This window comes from Symphalangus syndactylus, chromosome 3 (assembly GCF_028878055.3).
Source record: "Symphalangus syndactylus isolate Jambi chromosome 3, NHGRI_mSymSyn1-v2.1_pri, whole genome shotgun sequence".
NCBI classification, from domain to species: Eukaryota; Metazoa; Chordata; class Mammalia; order Primates; family Hylobatidae; genus Symphalangus; species Symphalangus syndactylus.
In genome coordinates this window covers 113,545,524-113,571,984 of record NC_072425.2, presented here as the reverse complement: position 1 = coordinate 113,571,984, position 26,461 = coordinate 113,545,524, and the positions used below count along the sequence as shown (strand labels likewise).

The 26,461-nt window shown below is 39.4% G+C and overlaps 1 protein-coding gene and 1 pseudogene across 3 annotated transcripts in view; one reads left to right on the top strand and one right to left on the bottom strand.

The window, feature by feature from the left end:
* ABCB1 (ATP binding cassette subfamily B member 1) overlaps window positions 1–26,461 on the bottom strand; it is a 220,939-nt gene that overhangs the window by 6,495 nt on the left and 187,983 nt on the right. For all 3 annotated transcript variants that reach the window (XM_055272791.2, XM_055272792.2, XM_055272794.2), the window contains 6 exons: window positions 24,498–24,701; window positions 13,076–13,176; window positions 11,622–11,762; window positions 8,702–8,858; window positions 7,433–7,630; window positions 1,482–1,688 (listed from right to left, as the gene is read on the bottom strand). In XM_055272791.2, the coding sequence (XP_055128766.1) occupies window positions 1,482–1,688; window positions 7,433–7,630; window positions 8,702–8,858; window positions 11,622–11,762; window positions 13,076–13,176; window positions 24,498–24,701 (1,008 nt within the window). The remainder of the gene's footprint in view (window positions 1–1,481; window positions 1,689–7,432; window positions 7,631–8,701; window positions 8,859–11,621; window positions 11,763–13,075; window positions 13,177–24,497; window positions 24,702–26,461) is intronic.
* Window positions 13,183–15,096, top strand: LOC129479533 (heterogeneous nuclear ribonucleoprotein A1-like; annotated as a pseudogene).

The following is a 26,461-nucleotide window of genomic DNA, read 5'->3' as shown; positions in this document are numbered from 1 at the left end:
GTTGAGAAGCACTTTAAAATATAAGACCTAACTTTTGCAGCAACATGGATGCAGCTGGAGGCCATTATCCCAAGCAAAGTAATGCAGGAACAGAAAGCCAAATGCTGTGTGTTCTCACTTATAAGTGGGAGCTAAACATCAGGTACTCATAGATGAAAAGTGGCAACAATAGAAACTGAGGACTATTAGAGTAGGAAGGGAAGGGGCATAAGGGTTGAAAAACCACCTATTGGGTTCTGTGCTCCATACCTGGGTGACAGGATCATTTGTATCCTGAAACCTCAGCATCATGCAGTATATCCAGGTATAATAAACCTGTACATGTACCCCCTAAATCTAAAATAAAAGTTGGAAAAAATCTAATTTTGGACTTTTAATACAGGTTGAGCATCCATAATTCAAAAAATTCAAAATCTGAAATTCTGAAACTTTTTGAGCACCAACATGATGCCACAAGTGGAAAATTTCACACCTGATCTCATGTGACAGGTCACAGTCAAAACACAGTCAAAACTTTGTTTCATGCTCAAAGTTATTAAAAATTTGTACAAAATTGCCTTCTGGCTATGTATATAAGGTATACATGAAATATAAGTGAATTATGTATATGCAAATATTCCAAAATCCAAAACACTTCTGGTCCCAAGTATTTTGTACAAGGAATATTCAACTTGTATTCCAAAACAAAACAAAACACAAAAACTAATATACAGGACCTAAGAGGGCTTAAGAGAGGGTGAGAGGTTCCATTTATCCAACTTCCTAGGAGGAATTCAGAGGACACCCATAGGACAACAGCCCAGGGAGCCCTAGAAAAGATTTCAACCATTCACTGTAAACAAAGTTTGGGGCCCATGAAATGTATGATGATGAGAGATTACGTGATACCATGGTCACCTTAATGGCTCAACCCTTATTCAGAGAGAGCACTCTTTCTGGCATGGGTTCAGCCCTCTGGACTGGACTGACTCCACAGTGAGGTTTGAGGCTTGGGAGAGAGCTGCAAGAAGGAAGAAGGAAGAGAAATAGGGGAGAGACATGGGGAGAGACAGTCATGCCTACTTCCTCAGCAGGCCAGAAGCAGCATGTGCAGGTGGAGACCCAGACTCTGTACTTGGACTTGAAGGGAAAGGTTTCCCAGATATTGTACTTATCCCTAAGGCTGAAAAAGGTGGAGCCTCAAGCCTATAGCTTTGGATCGAGACAATTGTTCCAGCTATCCTATCCCAGAAATGTTCCTCTCTCCTAAACCTGAAGTGGTCAAACACTTTCATCCCTTCCTCACAAGGAGGGTCAGGCGATCAGGTAAAGGTAACATCTAACCCAAATAGGAAGTGTGGCCAGATGCTTGTATACAGGTAAGGGTGTGATTTGGTTGCTAATTTCTCTTCACTTCTGGGAAACCAGCCCCTTATAAATCAAACTGTAGGCCAGGGAGGCTGCCACATGCTCCCAGGCTGTTTATTTGGAGAGAGACTTACATTAGGCAGTGACTCGATGAAGGCATGTATGTTGGCCTCCTTGGCCGCCCTCACAATCTCTTCCTGTGACACCACCCGGCTGTTGTCTCCATAGGCAATGTTCTCAGCAATGCTGCAGTCAAACAGGATGGGCTCCTGGGACACGATGCCTAGGTGTGCTCGGAGCCACTGGACATTCAGTTGCTTTATTTCTTTGCCATCAAGCAGCTGAAAACAAGAGTTCACAGATCAACTTCAGGACCAGCACACTTTGAATGTAGCACAATTAACATCATTATTTCTTACATTGAAACTGCCTAGTTACTGTGAGATTAAGGAAAAGTTTGTGGACTAAAATTTGGATAGTTCAGGTTAGTGCAACAAGGTCATAATTGTATGCTTTGAGGAACTGTCATGTTTCCTGTGTTTCAACCATGGTTTCTGATGTATGCATGTGGTAGGCAGAATAATGTTCCCTCTCCCACAAGACATCTATGTCCTAATCCCTGGATCCTGTGAATGTGTTATGTTACATGGCAAAAAGAAACTAAAATAGTAGGTGTAAGGTTGCTAATCAGCTGACTGTAAAATAAAATTATCCTGAATTATCTTGGTGAACCTAATGTAATCATAAGGGCTCTTAACTGAAGAAGAAGGAGGGAGGAGGGTATCAGCAAATGCAGTGTGAGAAAGACTCAACCAGCCACTGCTGGTTTTGAAAATGGAGGAAGGGGCCACAAGCAAGAAAACAGATCATCTTTTGGAGCCTCTAGAAGCGACACAGCCCTCCTGACACTTGATATGAGCCCACTGAGACCTATTTTAGACTTCTGACCTCCAAAAGTGTAAAGTCATAAATTGGTGTTGTTTTAAGCCACTGAATTTGTGGCAAGTGGTTATAGCAGCCACACTAATACAATGCCTAATACTTCTGAGATGTATCCTGACAGCCTTATTCTTAAATCTCCATTTTTCAGAGACACGAGACACAATGCCCAGGATTAGCATGGAAATAAATAACAACTATGACCACATAATAGGTTTGCAGGTCAGGAACTACGGGGGATGGATAGGTGAACAGGGGTAGGAAAGGGTGAATGGAGATCCTAAATACTGATCCAGATGAGTAGGAAGAGAAAGCTGCCCTTTCTCTATAATCCAGCTCCCTGGATTATCCTGCAGAAGACTGGGGAGGGCACCTTACAGCCTTGCTGATAACAAGCCCTACTCTGATTCAAATATGTCTGCCAGATAGGTCTGCTTTGCAAGAGAATTTTCTGGCATTCAAGTGAGAGAGCTGTTCATCCCTTCTGAAGAAGGCACCAGTGACTCAGCTTCGAGCTTTTCTAATAGTAGTGACAAATGTGTACTGAGCCATATACTCTCTGTATCCCATGTGCGTGGCTGGGTGCCTCAAGGGGACAGCTGGCTAGCAGTAGGGTACAATCTTTGCTACAGGAACATGGCTTCTGCTTGTGACAGTGGCAGGTGCGGGGATGGAAGCTCTCCCATAACCTTATTAGTTCCAAGCTGAGTTGCCATGGAGACTATTCCACACATGTATGCTCCAGGCTTCCTTACAATGTTAATAAATGAAGGTGGAAAGTAGAGGGTGGAGAGAGACAGTAAAAGCCAAACAAGGATGTGGCTAAGCAGCAGATCTTGTTAGATAAAACACTGTACTTGAGAAGTGGAAATTTAAGGAAAGGAGGAGTTTGGTTTTTGCTTTTGTTTTAATTTTCCAGGTTTATACCCCTGGGAGGAAAACAGACACTGCCTAACTAATATAATCACAGGCAAATCTGAATGATCTCAGCAAGTTATAATGAGTTTCTTCCCTACACTGAATACATTCTTCGGCCTCCTCGTCTCCGCATAATACCCTAGAATTGCAAACTATTTAAAACCTGTGTTGATTGAAGAATTCTTTCTTTAAGTAAAACAAGTTTAGATGCCTAGAATGTAAAACAGATCAAAGAAGCAGAGCTTCTTTGGCTGAGGAATGGTGTTGGTCTGAGGGAGGACCAAGGAACTCTGGGGTATCTATGAGAAGTGCTCAAAAAATCCTGGCCTAAATAAAAATATAACTAGGAAAGTAAACATATTGGTAAGAAATAATGAAAGGCCAGATTAAAATGATCGGCTATCTCTATTGTAGATTGTGAAATCTATTGCTTGCTTCCATTAGTGCAAAAATGTAAATGTTAAATGTGTATTCTTCTATGCATATTTACTGTGAAATAATAATTGATTTTTAAAAATCAAGCACTGACAACGTTGTAGTTTCTGTGATAAGCATGTCTCATACAGTCTCTTGTTTAACCTTCACAGCAACACTTATAAGGTCACTGTGATGTTAATTCCCATTTTACTGATAAGGAAATGAGCAAAGTTAAGTAACTTATACAAGGTCACACAATTAGTAATTGGGGGAAAACCACGACTGGATCTAAACACTATAGGTTGGGTTTTGGTAACACTAATACCCCACAACTGAAAGATACTTTGTGTCCCCCCTTGAAAGGGAAATGCCCCTATCTTGGCCCAGGCACTTCTTGGGTAATAACCAGACAATGACAAGCAGCTTCTAACTGTATCCCAAAGGGGGCTCTGACTATTGTATATGGGAGAGACTGGAAATGGGAGAAAGGAAAGGTAAGGGGAAGACTCAAAGCAGGGGTGATTTAACAGTGACGCTGATGAAGGTTAAGCTTCAAGAGCCCTCAATTACATGTAAATTCTGGGAAGTCGAACAGTTTTCTGGGTGGGAGGGAGGCAAGGCTGTAGTCAGGAAGCTCTTCCCTATAAGTGTTGATGATAAATTGCCTAAAAATGAAAGAGACCAGAATCTTTAAGCTTCCAGTATTTGGTTATGATTTTTTTTCATTTGAAGTAAATATCCACTTTTGTATCTAATTTTGCATTCAAAAAATTTTTTTTTACTTTAAGTTGAATCCCTACAATTGTATAACCTTCAGGTCCCTCAAAACTTGGAGGATCCTCCCATCTTCACAATTTCATAGCTTAATTATTCAAGACTCTCCACAATTTAGCCTAAATCTTTCTTCAAGTTTACCTGTTCAATGGCTCTCAAATGATGGTTGGCATCAGAATCACCTCGGAATATTATAAAAATAAAAGGCCAAACCCTAGCCTACTTGAATAATCCAGGCTGGCTGTGTTTTTTACTAGCTCTTTAGGCCATTCTAATATTCACCGAAGCTTGAGAACCACCACTTCCGGTCAATGTTTTTCAACGTGGGATTCAAGGTCCACTGGCGGTCACGAGAATTTCCTGACTTCAGGGGGTCCTCAGGGTTCAATCCTTTCTTTAATTCTTATGCTCAAATCCACAGACTCATTTTTACATGGCAATAAAAACTAATTAGTAGTAATCCACTGAGTTATTCAGGGCTACTCATTGATGTCCATAAACAAAACTTTGTACATTTACTAGAGTTTATTGTGGACACTTTCTGCTAAGAAGTCTGGCTGCAGTGCACCATCTGGCAGTATTTCCAAGCCCTAGTGCAAATGCACAGGAGAAGATAATGGATATTCCTGCAATAAATGAGGACACTTTGTTTTCAGTGCATTATCAATAATGTCGTGGGATGCTTACTGTCCTACGCACTCAGCATTCATTTTCAAATACTTCTGTGTCTGACCTTTTATACATCAAGGGACAAGAAGGGTAAAAACTATTTCCCAGTTTCCCTTGGTTCTGGAAGTAAGTCAGGGTCTACGGGAGATGCACAGTGTAAAATCTGGGAGGTAGACGCCAGCTCTCCTTCAGCAGCTGTGGTAAGCTAACGGCTTAACTCATCTTTGGCAGACAAAAATTTCTGCAACAGCCAGATTCTAGTCTCGTGTCTTTAAATTTGGAACAGCTGTGACATCGGCATAATTTTCTGCAGCTTCTTGGTTACAGAATCACAGCTGCAGTGCTGTGATTTGGAAGTCTGGGAGCAAGTAGCCTCCTTTTCTTTCACTCTTCCAGCCCTTCCAAAGATTTTGTAAGCATGTAATTCCCTTTATTAAATACTTATCTACTTGAAATACCTAGTGTGGTTTCTGTTTCCTACTCTGAACTGTAACTGATGCTGTCCATGTTTTATTATGTTCTGCTTGTGTTTATATACTTGCAGAATAATCATTAATTATTCTTTATTGCATCATTATTGTGCTGTACTGTATTGTTGTTTTCAACTCCAACATTTTGTTATCACCAAGTGTTTTTCCCACTGGAAAGGGACTATGAGTACATTAGTGGATGGTGACATTTTTAAATCTTTCCTATATGAGTTATCATCAGAAAAGTTTGAGAACCACTACTCAAACTAAACTCCCATTTCAGCCAAAGTGTCCTATTTGCTGCATTGGGAACAAATCACTGATCACAGCTTGTATTTTCTCTTACATTGAATGTCATCCCTACTGTTCACCCATATGCAAATCTTTATCTCTTAAGAACTAGCTCTAGGCCTATCTTCTTTAACTCACAAAAGTATATGCCCCATCTCCTCAGTTAAAGTATTTGAGAACAGATATCATGCCCTACAATTCATTATAGCACAATCTTTAACACACCACTTAATAACTGTCTGTTGAGGGCCATAATCAGTGTCTGAGAGCTAACATTTCCTCCTCTAATTGCTTTGGCTGTCAGCAACGTCTTTATTTAGAGTCCTGTTTTTAAGCTCACCACAAAATTGAAGGACAAAATCAGAGTTCACAGAAAATATAAAGCAAGAAAGTAAAAGTAGGGAACAAGCTTGTAATGATTTAAGAGTAAACTGAATAAAGGCATAACTGTCTTTGAATACAATAACAAACATTTATGAGTAACAGTGACTGCTGTGAGGAAGTAAAAAGAGTCCTAGACTAAGATTGAAAACCCTCTTTTCATTTGAGTTATTAAATGCTACTAGGGTCCATACACAGCGGGTGGGCATCCATCTGACTTGTACCAGCAGGCGCCCATTCTGATTGGTCAGTGTCCATGCTGTTCCCATTGTTAAGAATTTTAAATATCACTTCTCAGTACAACTAATTACATGCCTACATAATGAAAATGTCTTGCTCTTAGTTCTACTCCTTCCTAGTTTCTCTTCTTTCCTATCCCCCATCATAGTCATTTAAACTCACTACTCCCTGCCAGACACCTCTCTCATCCCCAGCAACTAAGACAAAAGGGCATACTTCCATGTTCTTTATACATTTCTCAAATTTGTTGATTCTACTTTTTTTTTCCTTAGATGATGTTTCAATGCCCTCTCTCCATCAGTGATTTTGTCTCATCCCCAACCATAAAAATGCTCAAGAGTTCACCCCCTAAACATTTTCCCTGGACTCTGCCTCCCCACTCGAGTGCTGTCCTTATTTGCCTTTCTTTTACTTTCCATCTTGTTGATAATCTATGCTCACTTACATCTCCATTTCTCCCCCTAACCATACTTCAGCCACCCTTAACTGTTTCCTACCATCACTACTTCACTAAGAATATTTTAAAATGTCAGAAATAGCCCATTCATTGCTAGATTCTATCATGTCTTCTCAGTCTCCTCCTTACCCAATCTCTCTATACCATCTGTCATTGCTGACCACCATCTTTGAAACAGTCTCTATCCTTGGCTTTCATCTCACTCCTCGCACCTGTCCTGTATCTTTCTGGCTACTTCCATTTTTGTTTGTTCTTCTCAAGTCAGCTGAAACCTAAGTACAGCAAGGGAGATGGGTGGTACAAAGGGTGCTTGCAAAGGAGGGTAGAGGGGTAGTATTGAGGGGAGCCTGGAGAAGTTGGCTGGGACAGATGACACCACTTGGAGACCATATTTAGGCTGTCAGACTTTATCCAAGTGGGACTGTTGTTTAAAGGTTTGAAAAAACATGGCTTATAGTTGAGAATTAAATACATTCAGACATTTGGATGATGAAAACCTGAACTGAGCTAAATGTGAAAGTGTGCTCACCACTTTCCCTGCCAAGGGGTCGTAGAACCGCTCCAGGAGCTGGACCACCGTGCTCTTCCCACAGCCACTGCTGCCCACCAGGGCCAGCGTCTGGCCCTTCTTCACCTCCAGGCTCAGTCCCTGAAGCACTGGGATGTCCGGTCGGGTGGGATAGTTGAATACAACTTCACTAAATGTGACATTTCCTTCCAATGTGTTCTGCAATGAGAAGAATAACAGTAAATTTGAATGCTGCAATACTGAAAATAAAGTGTATAGCTAACTCCCTCGATTACCAGGTGTCAGAAGATAATTAATTTGTGTTACAATTGGCTTCTCTTCAAACTGCTAGTATTTATTTTATTTTATTTATTTATTTTTTGTTTTTTTGAGACAGAGTCTCACTCTGTCACCCAGGCTGGAGTGCAGTGGCATGATCTCAGCTCACTGCAACCTCCACCCCCCAGGTTCAAGCAATTCTCGTACCTCAGCCTCCCAAGTAGCTGGAATTGCAGGCATGTGCCACCACACCCAGCTAATCTTTTTTTTTTATTATTTTTATTTGAGATGGGGTTTCACCATATTGGCCAGGCTGGTCTTGAACTCCTGACCTCAAGTGATCCACCCACCTCGGTCTCCCAAAGTGCTGGGATTACAGACATGAGCCACTGTGCTTGACCTCAGACTGCTAGAATTTAATAAATGAGATCTAAAAGAGTAAAAGCTTTCATAGCATGTATTGTTAAGACAATGTGAATATGCAATACAGCTACAATAACTCAAATCTGTTCCTCAGGAATACAGTAACTTGCATACAATAAAATCTGGTAACCAGCCTGGGCAACATAATGAGACCCTGTCTCTACAAATAATTAAAAAATTAGCTGGGCATGATGGCACGTGCTTGTAGTCCCAGTTACTTGGGAGGCTGAGGCAGGAGGATCACTTGATCCCATAAGGTCAAGGCTGCAGTGAGCTATGATCATACTACTGCACTCCAGCCTGGATGACAGAGTAAGACTCTGTCTCTAAAAAAATTGTTTTTAAAAAACCTGATTAATAGGTTTTGCTTATAAAGTGAGCAGTATTCCTATTTCCCTATAACCTTTGCTATGTAAAAGTACTGAATGTTGATGTATATTATTAGCAGTTATTGAAAGGAATCTATGATCTAGGAAGTTTTATTTTATCATCAGCATATTCGAAAGTACAAATTTTATTAAGTTTCCACTTAAAATGCTTTCATTCAGGAGTCAGGAGTAGATCAAACAGTTGAAACATCAAACTCACCGGCTTTAGGCCTTCCGTGCTATAGCTGTCAATCAAAGGTGATTTTTCAATGATCAGGATGATGTGGGCTGCTGATACTTTGGCTTTGGCATAGTCAGGAGCAAATGAACTGACTTGCCCCACGGCCATGGCACCAAAGACAACAGCTGAAAATACTCTGGAAAGCACAAACACAAAACATGTGCACAGCGTTACGATCACAATGCTAGAAAGCTGACACTCCTTTTTTTTTTTTTTTTTTTTTTTTTTTTTTTTTGAGGTGGGGTCTTCCTGTGTTGCCCAGGCTGGAGTGGAGTGCAGTAGTGCAATCAGAGCTCATTAAAGATATGATCTCCAGGGCTTAAGCGATCTTCCCAACTCAGCCTTGTAGTAGCTGGGACTACAACTGTGCATGACCACACCAGCTAATCATTTTATTTTTTGTAGAGATGGGGGTCTCCCTATATTGCCCAGGCTGGTCTCGAACTACTGGGCTGAAGTAAACCTCCTCCTTCAGCCTCCAAAAGTGCTGGGATTATAGGTGTGAGCCACCATGGTTGGGCAAAAGTTTACACTTCTGTAACCAGAGAGCTTTGCCTCTAATAGTTATAAAACAGATGTTAAAAATAAAACAAACACATTTCCTTATAAGTTCATGTAAATGTGATAGATTGATTGAAAAATGGCCCATTTTTTTTCCACCTCTCTCTGTATCCTCATCTTCTTGCACTGTGACCTTTGCAGCACCCTTTGGATCTGGGCTGGCCTTGTGACTTGCTTTGGCCAACAGGATACGGTGGAAATCACTTTTGCCAGTTCCAAGCCTATGACTCAGGGGGCCTTATATGCTTTGTGAGCATGCATGCATGTGTTCTCTCTCTCTTTCTCTCTCTCTCTCTCTCTCTCTCAGAATTCTGCCACTGTCTCAAACCCAGGCTAGCCTGCTGGAGGATGAGGCACACATGGAGGAGAGCTGTGTGAACCCCAACCAACAAGCTACAGACACAACCCACTACAGACACATGAGTAAGTCCAGCTGAGATCCACTATGCCTAATCCAGATCAGTAGAACCTCACAGCTAACCCACAGGTTTGTGGGCAAAAATATGTACGTCTCTGAGGTTTAGTGGCTGGTTGTTACACAGCATTATTGTGGTGATCCACAATGGATACAGTCAGTGATGTTGGAATTACATCAGATTCTTAAAAACCTATGAATTGTGCAACAAAAAGAAAGTTTCTTACAGAGTCAGATATCATGTTGCTCCTAAGATGCATTGACGTTCTTATCTATGACATGGGAATCATAAAGTTAAACTTTATGATTAATCATAAACATAAAGTTAAACTTTATGATTAATCATAAATATAAAGTTAAACTTTATGATTAATCATAAACTTAAAGTTGGGAAGGACCTTACAGGTATCAAGTCCAGCTCTCCATGTTCGTGCCTGGACACCTCCCCTAAATTGGCTTCCATCCTCTGTTTTTGGAAGTAGCATGTTTGATTGTCTATTGTTAAACAGTTCTTTTTCAAACTGAAGAAAAAATTTACTTCCTTTTACATAAGACAGGCCTACAAGTCTTGAAATATTGCTAAAAACTCCTTTGCTTCTTTGATAACTCCTTTCACTGCCCTTCTCTAGACACATTTATTAATATGCTTTTTTTAAACAGCAAGCCTGGAACAGACATAATACTTGGGAACCCTCCCAGAATACAGGGAATTCATCACTTTCTTTCCTCTGGACTCTATGCCTATGTTTATGTAGCATATTGTGTCACTAGTTTTTGTTTGTTTGTTTGTTTAACTAGCACTAAATAAGATACACCAATAGTTAATCTTGGACTCGTGATCATTTAAACCTGTGGGACCTTTTTCTAATGCACTGCTCTTCAGACAGGTCTTCCTTTTCCTTAACTTGGAAGGTTGATTTTGCAAACCTAAATGCCCCAATATCAGCAACTTCCATCAATTCAATTTTTTGGAGTAAAGCAATATATCAAATAATTATCTACTCAAAGTCCCAATGCCAGTGATACTTGGTTTTGATCTCTAGGTCATAATCATAAATAGCACCTGCATATCATTTGTCCAATGTACATCTTTAATGGAAATTTAGATGTCTTTTTGGGGGTCATCCTGAGCAAACTGTAATGCATGAACAACTCAATGTTTAAAAGGGACAGAAATACTATACTAACACATTACACTGCCAGGCTTATATGATTCTGGTTTAAATGTAAAACTATATTGCTACTAATTATGTTATGCTATCAAGAGGCAAAATCTTACCCACCTCCAAATCTAGAAGCTCAGAAAGATTACACATACTTTTGACCACCAAACAGCATATTTGGGTACTTTTGTAGTATAATTGCTTCAGGCTTATCTTCCTCTAACCGAGGTACAATTATCTATATTCAGAACAATGTAGCAGAAAAATCCCAATATAACTTTTCCTTTGTCATTTCTGAATTCATTTGGCTCTTACCTTCCAACTCCTCTCTTATCAAGGGAAAGTAAACCTATCCTGGAATCGCCAAAGGCTTGCAGAATTTAGTACAACACATCTGTACTTTACTTGCTCTGTAAGAAAGTCCTTTAAAAGGAGCCAGTCAGACTCCTTGCTCAGGGCTAGGCTTCTTCCCAAATGCCAAGGCCTTCTCAAAATCTCCGAATGGAATCACTCCACTCAGTCACAGATTTGGAAAGGTCAGCTATGGGTGAGCCAGCAATGAGGAAAGAAGTTAGTGCTCCTCCAAATGAAAGGGGGTGCTTCAATGGTGGCACATGAAGACTCAGAGGCAAAAATGCCACTTTAGGAATCACCAGAATCTCTTCATGAGGCTTCACAGTAGGGTTTCCTATCTAGACATGAAGCATGTTCATCCCAGTTTTATTTTTAGAGTTTAACTAAATAATAGCCTAATACTTACAACAGAACATCCTCAAAGCTCATGAGTCTATGTGCCACCAAGTAGGCTCCAAACCGGAAACATCCAGCATAGGAAAAATACATCATTGCCTGGGTGAAGGAAAACGTAATTCCAAAGATGTGTGCTTTCTTCAAAGAGTTTCTGAAAAAGAAGACATTTGAAAACTCATTCCACTTTCATTTCTCATTCCTTAAAATGTAACTTTTGATAGGTTGGCAGTAGGGCACAGAGGCATGACCAACAAAAATGGGTTTCGTTTCCAAAGAACTAAGTTTGATCCTCACTTTGTACTTAATAGTTGTGCAAATTTGGGAAACTGCCTAACCTCTGAGACTCAGTGTCTTTATCTTTAATGTAGAATTAACTACACCTTGAAGTGTTGATGTAAAGCGAAAATAATCCAATGACTGTAAAGAGCCGGTTAGGGATCAATAAGTAAAAGTTATCTCCCTTTCCCCCCACTTTTGGATACACAACATGGAAGTACTCTATGTAAATATTCATTCCGCACACGTTTACCCAACACCTACAAGGTGCAGGGGCCATGATGGGTTGACATAGAGGAAACAGGCATATTCTTGACTTAGGAGACCTGATTGAGTTGAATTACTATTTATGCATTGGAGGTGCCTTATGAATAATCTGTTATAGGAAGAAAGGAGAAGCACTAAATTTTTGGGGGGTCTTAGAGAAGGCTTTAAAAAGGGGTTGACATTCTAGAATCATGATATGGATCCAGCTCAGTGATATGGAGGTGTGGGTGGGGGCAGGTTAGCAAGTGGGCAGCCCTGGGCTTCCAACCCCTCCTGCCACCAGATCAACTCTGCTTTTATCTTCATCACATATGAAGATTTCAAATAAATTTTTTTTTTAGACAAAAAGGCTCTACTATCATTTTTTAAAAATAAAAGCTTAAAAATCCATCAATAAGGTCGAGCTCTCTCCTTTTATTATAAGAAACAGACTCAGAAAGTTTGGGCTTGCTTATGTTCACACCACTTATTAGAGCCCTCACTGGGATGACTGTGTTAAAGGAAGAAGGTCTGCACTGGAGAAGGGGTAAAAAGCAGAAAGACAGGTAAACCCAGGAAGCACCATCCTTTCTGTGTCCCACAGGAACCTCAAATTTCAGGTTCCATAAATAACTCATTTTCAACTAGAGCAAATTGTAGGGTCATATCCTACCTGGACATCAGATAGTCATTCTCAGCATCACGTCTCCCTCCCTTCTCATCAGTGACCCATTCTTACAGGTTCTACCTCAGAGATGTCCCTGCCTTAGTTCAGGGTCTTGTAATTTCTCTCCTGCATAATTACAACTGTTTCTCAATGGGTTACCTTCAAGTACTTTCTCCACTTGCTCCCTACCTTCTAGCCAAAGTAATCCCTCTGAAAACAAATATGATGATTGAAAAATTATTCACACTCCCCTCCCACTCTTCAGCTGTTATTACCTGTATGGTACCTGCAAACTCTGAGCATACGTATGTTCAAACTTCTGCTCCTGAGTCAAAGAAACAACGGTTCGGAAGTTTTCTATTGCTTCAGTAGCGATCTGTAACAGACAGCACCGATCACCAAGAGGCACAAGGGTAAACAGTGGTGATTAATTTGAATTCTATAAAACAGACTAATGAAAATAATTTTATGATTACATATTTATTATTATGTATGAGAATTTTCTCTGTAGAAAAAGATACTAAGTAATTTATCAAACTGAGTTATGGATCTGGAAGGAAGATTGACTAATTCAAACTTCTCCTTTGCAGAAAGAGAATCTAAAACTTAAATGGATTAAGGCATTGCTTAAAGCCACATAGCTTTACGTGGCTTCGTGAAATTAACCAGAGAACTCACAGTACTTCTATTGCAGTGCTCTTTCTTCTATGATGATGACATTTTAAGTTCACAGTTATTTTACACGTATTTTTAAAATGTGATGTTTATATTTTTCTCTTTATCATTGCCATTTGTGACTATTGAAGAATGTTTGGAAAATAGTGAAAGAATGAAGGCAATAAAAAGTAAATTTTAGATACGTTCGAAGGCTTACTCCTTTCTGCCTGTGGACGCTTACTCCTTTCTGCCTGTGGACGCCGCCGAGGAAGCATCCTTAAAGTCTCTCTTTCCCCTGCCATCATGTCTAAGTCAGAGTCTCCTAATGAGCCCAAACAGCTGAGGAAGTTCTTCATTGGAGGTTGAGCTCTTCATTGGTTGACCAATGAGAGACTGAGAAGCCATTCTGAGCAATGGGGAATGCTCATGGATTGTGTGGTAATGAGAGATCCAAATACCAAGTGCTCAAGGGACTTTGGGTTTGTCACATGTGCCACTGTGGAGGAGGTGTATGCAGCCATGAATGCAAGGCCATACAAGGTGGATGGAAGAGTTGTGGAACCAAAGAGAGCTATCTCAAGAGAAGATTCTCAAAGACCAGATGCCCACCCAACTGTGAAAAAGATATTTGTTGGTGGCATTAAAGAAGACACTGAAGAACATCACCTAGGAAATTATTTTGAATAGTATGGAAAAGTTGAAGTGATTGAAATCATGACTGACCAAGGCAGTGGCAAGAAAAGGGGCTTTGCTTTTGTAACTTTTGACGACCATGACTCTGTGGATAAGACTGTCACTGAGAAATACCCATACTGTGAATGGCCACATCTGTGAAGTTAGGAAAGCCCTGTCAAAGCAAGAGATGGTGAGTGCTTCATCCAGCCAAAGAGGCCGAAGTGGCTCTGGGAACTTTGGTGGTGGTCGTGGAGGTGGTTTTGGTGGGAATGACAACTTTCGTCGTGGAGGAAACTTCAGCGGTCATGGTGGCTTTGGTGGCAGCTGTGGTGGTGGTGGATATAGTGGCAATGGGGATGGCTATAATGGATTTGGTAATGATGGAAGCAATTTTGGAGGTGGCGAAAGCTACAGTGATTTTGGCAATTACAACAATTAGTCTTTACATTTTGGACCCATGAAGGGAGGAAACTTTGGAGGCAGAAGCTCTGGCCCCTATGCTGGTAGAGGCCAGTACTTTGCCAAACCATGAAACCAAGGTGGCTATGACAGTTCCAGTAGCAGCAGTAGCTACAGCAGTGGCAGAAGATTTTAAATTACTGCCAGGAAACAAAGCTTAGCAGGAGATAAGAGCCAGAGAAGTGACAGGGAAGCTACAGTTTACAACAGATTTGTGAACTCAGACAAGCACAGTGGTGGCGGGGCCTAGCTGCTACAAGAAGACGTGTTTTCGACAAATACTCATGTGTATGGGTAAAAGCTCGAGGACTATATTTGTGACTAATTGTATAACAGGTTATTTTAGTTTCTGTTCTGTGGAAAGTGTAAAGCATTACAACAAAAGGTTTTAATGTAGATTTTTTTTTTGCACCCATGCTGTTGATTGTTAAATGTAATAGTCTGATCATGATGCTGAATAAATGTGTCCTTTTTAAAAAAAAAATAAAAAGGTATATTTTACACATTTCCATATTGTTTTTTTCCTAAGTGCATAAATATATTTAACAAGATTGGAATGAAACTCTGTATTTAGCTCTATATCATTATTTTTTACCTTCATATCAAAAGCATTTTCCAAGTTTATTAAATACACATTAATAATGAGATGTGTAATGAGTCCTTTAATATCATAACCAATTAAGTATTCCTTTATTGTTGAGCCAGGTTTTCCATTCTTTTTGTTAAAAATAATGGTGAGATAAACATCTTTGTACCTAAACATTTGCCCATATTGAATTGGTTTATTAGGAAAATTTCTTAAGGTGAAATTAATAGGTCAAAGAAAACTAACTTTTTTTTTTAGAGACGGGGTCTTGTTCTGTTGCCCAGGCTGGAGTGCAGTGGCTATTCACAGGTGTGATCATCATAGCTCACTGCAGCCTCACACACCTGGGTAAGCAATCCTCCTGCCTCAGTCTGCCAAGTAGCTAGGACTACAAGCATGTGGCACTACACCTGGCTTGAATTAAATTTTTTAATTCTTTAAGGAATGTGGCACATCCTATCAATCTGTTTTCCAGAAAGTTTTGGGCTGGGTATGGTGGCTCATGCCCGTAATCCCAGCATTTTTGGAGATCGAGGCAGGTGGATCATTTGAAGTAAGGAGTTTGAGACCAGCCACCGTCAACATGGTGAAATCCCATCTCCACTAAAAATACAAAATTAGCTGGGCATGGTGGCACATGCCTTAATCCCAGGCTACTGGGAGGCAGTGGAAGCGCTTGAACCTGCGAGACGGAGGTTGCAGTGAGTCAAGATGGCGTCACTGCACTCTAGCCTGGGCAACAGAGTGAGACTCCATCTTAAAAAGAAAGTTTCCATCATTCAATTACGTTGTAATTGAATGTTACTTCCAGCAAGGCAATTTGATTAGGAAACATACATCCTTCATCACCTCTGGAATCTGAGTAAAGGGATATGGAAAAAGCAAAGAACACCAGTGTACAAGATGAGATTTCAGCCTACATCAGCGCACCACCTTGAACCAACATGCTGTCTCATTTTCCTCATTTGCAAAATAAGGAAGATGGACTAGAGGGTCTCTAAAGTCTCTTCTAATGCTATGATTCTAAGAGAAATAATTTCCAGAATTATAGGTCACCAAGAGAAATGACTCTTTATTATTTAAGATGTTCTTCCTCTCTTTGGCCTCTACACTGGTCAGAACAGATTCTAATAAAGACACATTTAATTTAGAGTGTTTTAAAGCTTAAAATCATAAATGTGAAATTCCACTTATTCTTCACTGAATCTTACATAAATTACCTAACTTCAAACATAACAGCAAGCATTTCATAAGACATTAAGTCAGTTTTGAAGACTAATATCAAAAGCTATTAGAAGTAAAAAAAATTAGTAACATTCTTAGAAACAAAAACTTATTTAAAAATAAAATTTAAAATATTATTCTTACACTGACAGGCCAAGAAGATTGAATTATGTTTATCATAAGATACTTAGAAAGTTAGGAAAATGTCAGGTTTGTTTTAAAATATTGTATAAACTTCTTTTACACATTATAAAAATGATATATAGTCATTTTAGAAAATTGTAAAAGTGCAGAAAGCAAAAGGTGAGGAGAAAAAATTCACCTTCAAATTCCCAAAGACAATCCTTTTGTCAGACACATTAGAGCCATCACTCTCAGCAAACTATCGCAAGGACGAAAAACCAAACACCGCATGTTCTCACTCATAGGTGGGAACTGAACAATGAGAACACATGGACACAGGAAGGGGAACATCACACACCGGGGCCTGTTGTGGCATGGGGGGAGTGGGGAGGGATAGCATTAGGAGATATACCTAACGTTAAATGACGAGTTGGTGGGTGCAGCATACCAACATGGCACATGGATACATATGTAACTAACCTGCACGTTGTGCACATGTATCCTAAAACTTAAAGTATAATAAAAATACAAAAATAAAAATAAATAAAAGCTGAAGTTTCACAAGCAAAAATACATATATATATTTCTAATTATCAGAATTCTAACAAACAGGTTTTCTAGATTAGTAAGAAAATTCAACAGACTATAACAATGTCTGCTGAAAAACAGATTTTATTGTATATTTCAGTGTAATGGTTTTAAGAAATATTTTCTGTGCACCATTTTCTAAGGCAGGAGTGTCTTGTCTGAGATTGGTTTGTAAATGTCATTGCTTTTTAGTGTGTATATAGCCCAATAAAAGTGGGAGTTTGAGTCACAGACCTAAAAGTGGTGAGTAAAACAGTATAATAACTTCAAGACTGTCTTCATCTTGACGCACAATGAAGCAATTAGTAAAAGGCTTAATTAGCACCCCGCATCCTCACAGCTTCGTTTATTCCAAGAGTTTTAAATGGAGACTCAGTAATCTCCATCAGGAGAGAGAACTTCTAATCCAAGAACAAATAGCATCGAGTTTCCCTCGGAAACTGTTGTGTACTAAATAATTTTGAAGAAATAAAAATGTATGTTTCTAGAAAGAAAAAACAGCCTCCTGACATTACTCTTCCTACCCTCAAATAAACAAGTTTATGGCTTTTATTTCTGAAAAGGAAAAAAGCATCTACAATGGAGCCTTGGATAACATGGGGGTTAGGGAGACTGACCCCTCGTGCAGTTGAAAATTCACATATAACTTCTGACTCCCCAGAAACGTAACTACTAATAGCCTGCTGTCAACCAGAAGTCTTACCAATAACATAAACAGTCAATTAACATGTATTTTGTATGTTATATGTAATATATATTTGTATTTTTATAATAAAGTAAGCTAGAGGGAAGAAAATGTTATTAAGAAAATCGCAAGGAAGAGAAAATATATTTACTATTCATTAAGCAGAAGTGGATCATTTAAAGGTCTTTATCTTCATCATCTTTATATTGAATAGGCTAAGGAAAAGGAGGAAGAAGAGGGATTGGTCTTGCTGTCTCACGGATGGCAGAGGGGAAGAGGCAGAGGAAGTGGAAGGGGAGGTGGGAAAGGCAGGCACATCTGGTGTAACTGACATGCATTGTGGCCTCTGACTTTTTGCTTTTTCATTTCTCTAAAAATGTTTCACTATGGTACCAATCCTTCCTCCACTGTTTGCTTCAGTTTCAGTGCCTGTATCACAGAAGGGTCCCTGTCATAAAAGAAGTTAAAAGCAGTCCTGAATAACTGAAACTCTTTTGCCAGATTGGGTAAAGTTAGTTTTCTGGCACTGCTTCTCCTATATCTTCTTCCGCATTGTTTGGCAGTGGTTTGGAAACACTCGTCTTTATCAAGTCATCTTCTGTTAATTCCTCTGGTGTGATGTTTATTTGCTCTTGAATTTCTCCAAAATCTATACCTTGAAAGCCTTCACCCACCACCTTTTTCTTTTTTCATATCTCCTATTTCTTCTTGTGGTTTCCTTGATTGGCTCTGTCATAAATCCTGTGAAATCATGTACATCTAGACACAGTTTTCTCCAGCAGAAATTTATCGTTTTAGGATTACAGACTTGCATGATGTTCTTCTCTATGGTGGCTCTCTACCACAGCATTAACAATCCTTTCTGTAGAGTACCATGTGCTTTGTGATGAGACTTAAAAATCCTTATGAGTGGCGAGGCACAGTGGCTCACACCTGTAATCCTAGCACTTTGGGAGACTAAGGCAGGAGGATTGCTTGAGCTCAGGAGTTCGAGACCAGCCCAGGCAACACAGTGAGACCTCATGTCTACAAAAAATTTATTAAAAAAAAAAGATTCTTATAACCCCCTCATCTAAAGGCTGAATTAGAGACATGTTTGGGAGGCAAGCAGACCACTTCAATACCTTTGATGTTAAACTCATGGGTTCTGGGTGGCCAGGAGCATTGTCTAATATCAAAAGAACTTTAAAAGGCAGTCCGTTACTGTCTAGGTACTTTCTGACTTCAAGAACAAAGCATCAATGTAACCAATTCGGAAAAAGTGCTCTCATTGTCCACACCTTCTTGTTGTACAACCAAAATACTGGCAGCTGAGGCTTATCTTTTCCCTTCAAGGATCAGGGATGAGCAGCTTTACACATAAGAGCATATCTATAGATATGGACTCATCCTAAACCGGATTGCATTTACACAAAACAGTAGAGTTAGCCTATTCCTTTCTGACATAAATGCTTGGACTTGCTTCTCTTCCTTATTAATAAAAGTCCTTTGTGGCGTTTTTTTTTTTCTAAAATAGGGCACTTTCAACTGCATTAAAAACCTTTTCAGGCAGATATCCTTTCTTCCCAATGATTTTCTTTAACAGCATCTAGGAACATTTCTGCTGCCTCTTGATTGGCAGAAGCTGCTTATCCTGCTATCTTGACATTTTTTTAAAGCCAAATATCTTTCTAAAATTATCAAACCATCCTTTGCTGGCATTAAATTATCCAGCTCTAGATCCTTCATCTTACTTTTAATTTGAATTGACTTTGCTTTTCCTCTAATCATATTACAGTCTATAGGTATGCCTTTCTTACAGAAATCCTGCACCCATGTAAAAGCTGCATTTTCAATATGAGATAAAAGTATTGTACAAAAAGTGCAAGGTTTTTGCACCTGCTGTTGTAGCTGCAGTGATGGCTTTTACGAATTTTGTTTTTTTTTTTTGTTTGTTTTCTTTTACAATGGTTCTTTTTTTTTTTTTTTTTTATTATACTTTAGGGTTTTAGGGTACATGTGCACAATGTGCAGGTTTGTTACATATGTATCCATGTGCCATGTTGATTTCCTGCACCCATTAACTCGTCATTTAGCATTAGGTGTATCTCCTAATGCTGTCCCTCCCCCCTCCCCCCACCCCACAACAGTCCCCGGAGTGTGATGTTCCCCTTCCTGTGTCCATGAGTTCTCATTGTTCAATTCCCACCTATGAGTGAGAACATGCGGTGTTTGGTTTTTTGTCCTTGCGATAGTTTACTGAGAATGATGTTTTCCAGTTTCATCCATGTCCCTACAAAGGACACGAACTCATCATTTTTTATGGCTGCATAGTATTCCATGGTGTATATGTGCCACATTTTCTTAATCCAGTCTATCGTTGTTGGACATTTGGGTTGGTTCCAACTCTTGCTATTGTGAATAGTGCCGCAATAAACATACGTGTGCATGTGTCTTTATAGCAGCATGATTTATAGTCCTTTGGGTATATACCCAGTAATGGGATGGCTGGGTCAAATGGTATTTCTAGTTCTAGATCCCTGAGGAATCACCACACTGACTTCCACAATGGTTGAACTAGTTTACAGTCCCACCAACAGTGTAAAAGTGTTCCTATTTCTCCACATCCTCTCCAGCACCTGTTGTTTCCTGATTTTTTAATGATGGCCATTCTAACTGGTGTGAGATGGTATCTCACTGTGGTTTTGATTTGCATTTCTCTGATGGCCAGTGATGATGAGCATTTCTTCATGTGTTTTTTGGCTGCATAAATGTCTTCTTTTGAGAAGTGTCTGTTCATGTCCTCTGCCCACTTTTTGATGGGGTTGTTTGTTTTTTTCTTGTAAATTTGTTTGAGTTCATTGTAGATTCTGGATATTAGCCCTTTGTCAGATGAGTAGGTTGCAAAAATTTTCTCCCATTGTGTAGGTTGCCTGTTCACTCTAATGATAGTTTCTTTTGCTTATGCTAGATTCATTTATCTTGAAATGGCAGGCAACTAACTGCAGCTGCAGACCTTACATCTATAGTATATATCAAGCAGTTCAACTTTTTCCTGTAATGTCATGACTTTTCTCTGCTTGTTGGGAGCACTTCCAGCAACACTAGTGTCACTTGATGTGGGTTCCCTGGTGTTATTTAATGTTTATGATATTGCACTAAACATGATTTTTAAAATATGCAAGAACCATGAGAGATCACTTTTTATTGCAATATGCAATTTACTGGAGAGATGAACTGCTCCTGCTGAGATGATTAGTGTCACTGCATTTTAAGCAGATACAACACTTGAGCTGTACTGCAGTAGCAACAGGAAGTGGCTACAAAATTACTGGGGTAGTACAGTACATACTATGGTTTTATTTTATGATTTAACACTATGTATTAGTCTTTTCTCATGCTGCTAATAAAGACATGCCCAAGATTGGGTAATTTATGAAGGAAACAGGTTTAATGGACTCACAGTTCCACATAGCTGGAGAGGCCTCACAATCATGGCGGAAGATGAAGGAAGAGCAGAGGGACATCTCACATGGCAGCAGGCAAGACAGCATATGCAGGGGAACTCCCCTTGATAAAATCACCAGATCTCATGAAACTTATTCACTATCATGAGAATAGCATGGGAAAAACCCACTCCCATGATTCAATTACCTCCCACTGGGTGCCTCCCATAACATGTGAAGATTATTACCATTCAAGGTGAGATTTGGATGAGGACACAGAGCCAAAACATGTCACACTGTATCTTTACAGTTGTTGACATGTGTCTTGACTGTGAATGGTGCCTTATATGGTCTGTAAGTGTTTGTGTGCAAAAAATTTGATCACTTTTAACTTTTTTTATAATAGGTTTGTGTATATCTTATGGTAGTAAATAATAAGACTAGTAATTACATATATTTTATGCATTTATAACATACTTAACTTTTTCTTAATTTTTTGATATTTCTAGGCTACATGGCTTGTGAGTTTTTTCAAATTGTTGCAAATCTTCAAAAAATTTTCCAACACATTTATTGAAAAAAACCTACATATAAGTGGACCCACTCAGTTCAAACCCGTGCTGTTCAAGGGTCACCTGTATTTTATAAAAATGCTCACTAGTCCACAATAATGTGCTGGAAAACCGCAGAGTACAGATCACAGGCAGGGTAGAGGTTATGAGCAGATTTTGACATCATGCAGTCAGAATAAGTGTGGGCTCTAATGTCACATACACCATTAATCAATAAACAAATGGTACACCATTAACCAATAAACAAAGAAATAGGAAAGAAACATCAAGGGCCACGAAGTATCATGAATTAATTCAGGTGTCAGGAAAGGCCTCTCTGAAGAGGTAATAATTTTGGGATATGAATAATGTAAAATCAGCCAAGAGAAGATCAGAGGCAATCAGCTTAAAACATTCCAGGAATTGCAAGAATGCCCACTGGGCCAGGGCACATAGGCATAAGAGACTGTGATGCCAGATAAGGCCATAAAGGTCATCAGGAGTTAGATCATACAGAGTTTGATAATCCATGATAAAAGATTAGATTTTGTTCCAAATACGATCAGAAGCCATTTGGGAGTTTTAAGTAAGGGTTGGCATTATCAGATTTTTATTTATGAGAGATCAGAATGACTTCTGTAAGAATGTAGAATATAGTTGGACAAGAATGGAAGGAGTTGAAGCAGGGAGATTGGTTAGGAGGCTGTTGCTGTGTGACTGTGAGCAAGTTACTTGATCTCTCTGAATCTTGGATTTCATTATCTATCCAACAGGGATAATTCAACAGGGTTATTGAGAGCATTAAATTAGATCATGTATTTAGAGCTGTTAGTATGATACTTGTTATATAAGAAGTACTAAATAGCAGCTTGAGAATTGTGATCAGGTGGAAGTTGATTTTCAATATTATGTGGATTGGTTGGTGCAGATCCACTACTTTCCCTACCTACTTCTGTCCCTCTCATGAGCCACCCCTGAATTAGAAAATGTATCACATCCCTGACCTTTACTCAGAAAATCTGCCATATCCACACATAATTCATTTCCGTCTGCTCCCCTTCCTTTGGCCCCTCTGACAGGACTCCAAGAGTCTCAAATCTCATGTTTCACTTCAAAGGTGCTAACCTGTGGTTTGCATGAATTGGCTTAGGATCAGATTGGATCATCTTCTTCCTAAAAGCAATCTAAGACTCCCTTCTGGGACATTTCAAATACCTCATTAAATAATGACACTGTTAACGAGAATGCTTTCTCCTTTTTTTATATTTTGTCCTAGATTTTTCCATCTTCTCAGGGGAAGAGTCAACACCATGGGGGAGACCCCCAAAGTACAGTATTAAATGAAGTCATTGGCACAGAATGTATTCCCTGGCAGGGGCCAACATTACTTGAGCCAGACCACAATAGACCCCTGTGGGTCAGCACCATCCTGATGTACCTCCAGAAATAGGCCTCTGGGAGCCTGATAGGATGCCTCGCATGAGGTTTGTCCCCTACAGACACTGGCTGGGGAGGCACTACAGCTGGCCCAAAAGATTTTCCAGAGGGAACCCTCCAAAAATGGGATAAAGAGTCTGAAGAGATAGCAGAGAGGTAAAGGACAAGCATTAGTGGCAATGACCAACATCTGGGGCCTTCTTCATCATTCACTTGGTAAGGTAGCTGGGCCTACTGACAACCAGAGCCACTCTGATCTGTGTGAGTCCCTGCCCTAACTCCTGGGAACCTCAGAATGTTCATCACACATATATCCCTGTCCTAAATGTTAGTTATGGCAGTCAGCCCTGCTCTAACCTCTCATTTCCACTATGATACAGATCATGTGATATCAGACTGCATTCTGCCATCAGAGGAACTCTTCGTTTTATAACAGAAAGAGAAACAACTTTGGAGCACAACTGTCTGAGTTTGAATCCCAGCTCCAAGACCTGTCAGCTCTAAAGTCCAGAGCCATGACCTGCCTGTGCCTCAGCCCCACCAGAAAAAATAAGATAATAGACCCCATATGGTTGCTATAAGGAATAAGACATTTGCCAGGAAACACAGTAAATGCCACATAAGCATTTGTTAAATAATGGGAAAAAACAGACAAGCATGCAGGGGGAAAAAAAAAAGTAAAAAATGGGTAAAGATAAACAGAAATAGGATGAAGGGAGGAGCATGATAAAAAAAAGAAAGAGTGGTAGTAATATAAAACAGATATAATAAATACCCCTAGCGTTTTTCCATATTTAATCTCCCCCCTCACATGTACAAATAAAGTGGGCTTACTTTCCTCAATAAAGGAATGGATTTAAGCTTGAAAGAAAAGAGAGAAAAGAAGGAAGAAGGGAAAGAAGGAAAAAAGGAAAGAAGGAAGGAAGGAAGGAAGGAAGGAAGGAAGGAAGGAAGGAAGGAAGGAAGGGGAGAAAGAGTGAAAGTGAGAGAAAAGAAAGAAGAAAATAAGGGAAGGAGGAAAGTGGGGAGGAAGGAAGAACAGTGTGAAGACAATGGCCTGAAAACTGAAAAAGTCTGTTAAAGTTAATTATCAGTTTTTGAGTCCAAGAACTGGCTTTGCTACTTTCTGTAAGTTTCTAATTTACTGAATAAGCATAAAAAAGATTGCTTTGAGGAATGGTTATAAACACATTCTTAGAGCATAGTAAGCAGTAGGGAGTAACAAAACAACACTGATTAGAATATTTTACTCTACTTAAGCAATCAATCATATTTAGTTTGACTCACCTTCCCAGCACCTTCTAGTTCTTTCTTATCTTTCAGTGCTTGTCCAGACAACATTTTCATTTCAACAACTCCTGCTATTGCAATGATGGGTACAATTGCTAAGAGTAACAGTGTTAGTTGCCAACCATAGATGAAGGATATAATTATTCCTGTCCCAAGATTTGCTATATTCTGGGTAATTACAGCAAGCCTGGAACCTATAGCCTGCAAAACAAAACAAATTAGAGAAACTTTAAAAATATTATCTTCACAATTCATGCTTCTGTTTTCTGAAAACTCACCTTCATGAGACTATATTCGTTATTTTCTCAGTAATGAACCAAAAAGTAAAGGTCTACTTATAAGTTTATTGAGTTTCTACAGTAAGAATTTCCATGACTTCAGAATGCTGAAAGTAGACTATCAACAATCTAGAGTTCAATTACATATTCCTATCTCTTCGGATCTTTTAATACCACGAAAACCTTCATTAATCACAGCAACATTACTAAAGCAATATCTGCAAATCAGCAAGATAAAGGAGTCTGACAAACTAGGAACGATGGAAATTTCCAATGTTAGGTATATAATTACTTGTAATTTAAACCTAACATTTTCCATTAATAATATTCAAATATATCTGGGTCTGTTTGAGATATAATGTTTAATTTGGAAAAAATACGGAGTTGAAAATTATGGAATTTAATTTAAGATAGTAAGCGGGCATTATTATCTTCCCCTTGAATTCCAGAGGGAGTCTGAAGCATGACTTTCACTAGTGTGCGCTGATTTCCAGCTCTAAAGCCAGAAGTCAAACTACAAAGTGAATGTAATCCACCACTGTATGATATCCAGCTGTAAACCAGATTTCCAACTCTGAAACCAAAAGTCAAGCTACAAAGTCAGTTTAGTCCATCACTCTATAATTTAGTCCAGCACATCTCCTCTACCCTGGAAATATTCTGTGCCCTCAAGCCATTCCAAATGCCTGCTCTGGCCCCAGACCTGCTTTTTCTGAATAGGGGCTGGGTAAAATAAGGCTGAGACCTACTGGGCTACATTCCCAGGAGGTTAGGCATTCTAAGTCACAGGATGTGACAGGAGGTCAGCACAAGACACAGGTTGCTAAGACCTTTCTGATAAAACAAGCTGTGGTAAAGAAGCCAGCCAAATCTTACCAAAATCAAGATGGTGACAAAAGTGACCTCTGGTTGTTCTCACTGCTCATTATACACTAATTATAATGTATTAGCATGCTCAAAGACACACCAGCGCCATGACAATTTACAAATGCCATGGCAACATTACCCTATATGGTCTAAAAAAGGGAGGAACCCTCAGTTCTGGGAAGAGCCCACCCGTTTTCCTAGGAAACTCATGAATAATCCACCCTTTGTTTAGCATGTAATCAAGAAGTAACAATAAGTATAAGCAGCTGAGCATCCCATGCTGCTGTTCTGCCTAGGAAGTAACCATTCTTTATTTTTTCACTTTCTTAATAAACTTGCTTTCACTTTACTCTGTGGATTCACCTTGAATTCTTCCTTGCACAAGATCCAAGAACCCTCTTTCAGGTTCTGCATCGGGACCCCTTTCTAGTAACAATAGAATCCTTTATAATTCCTTACATTAATCCCTACAAAATCATTTAACACTTGTCTGATATAAACACCAGACTAGTACTTAGGAAAAGAGTGCTATAACTATCAGTAGCCTTTAAATACATTAAATTCCTTACCATGGAGCTGCACGAGGGCTGAAAGAAGTATCATAAATAATAGAACACCTACATATTTAGTTGATGCAATCATTGAGCTTATATTAAAGGGATAATTTGCCAAATTTGGGATAAATCAGACTGGAATGGTTTTCAAAGCCAGCTCTCTGCTTTTCACATCTTTAGTTTGAAGGTCAAAGGATGCAAGCTGGAGAATGGCTGTGGCACAGGGATGATGTAAGTTGCTCCTGTTCTCAGTATCTACAAG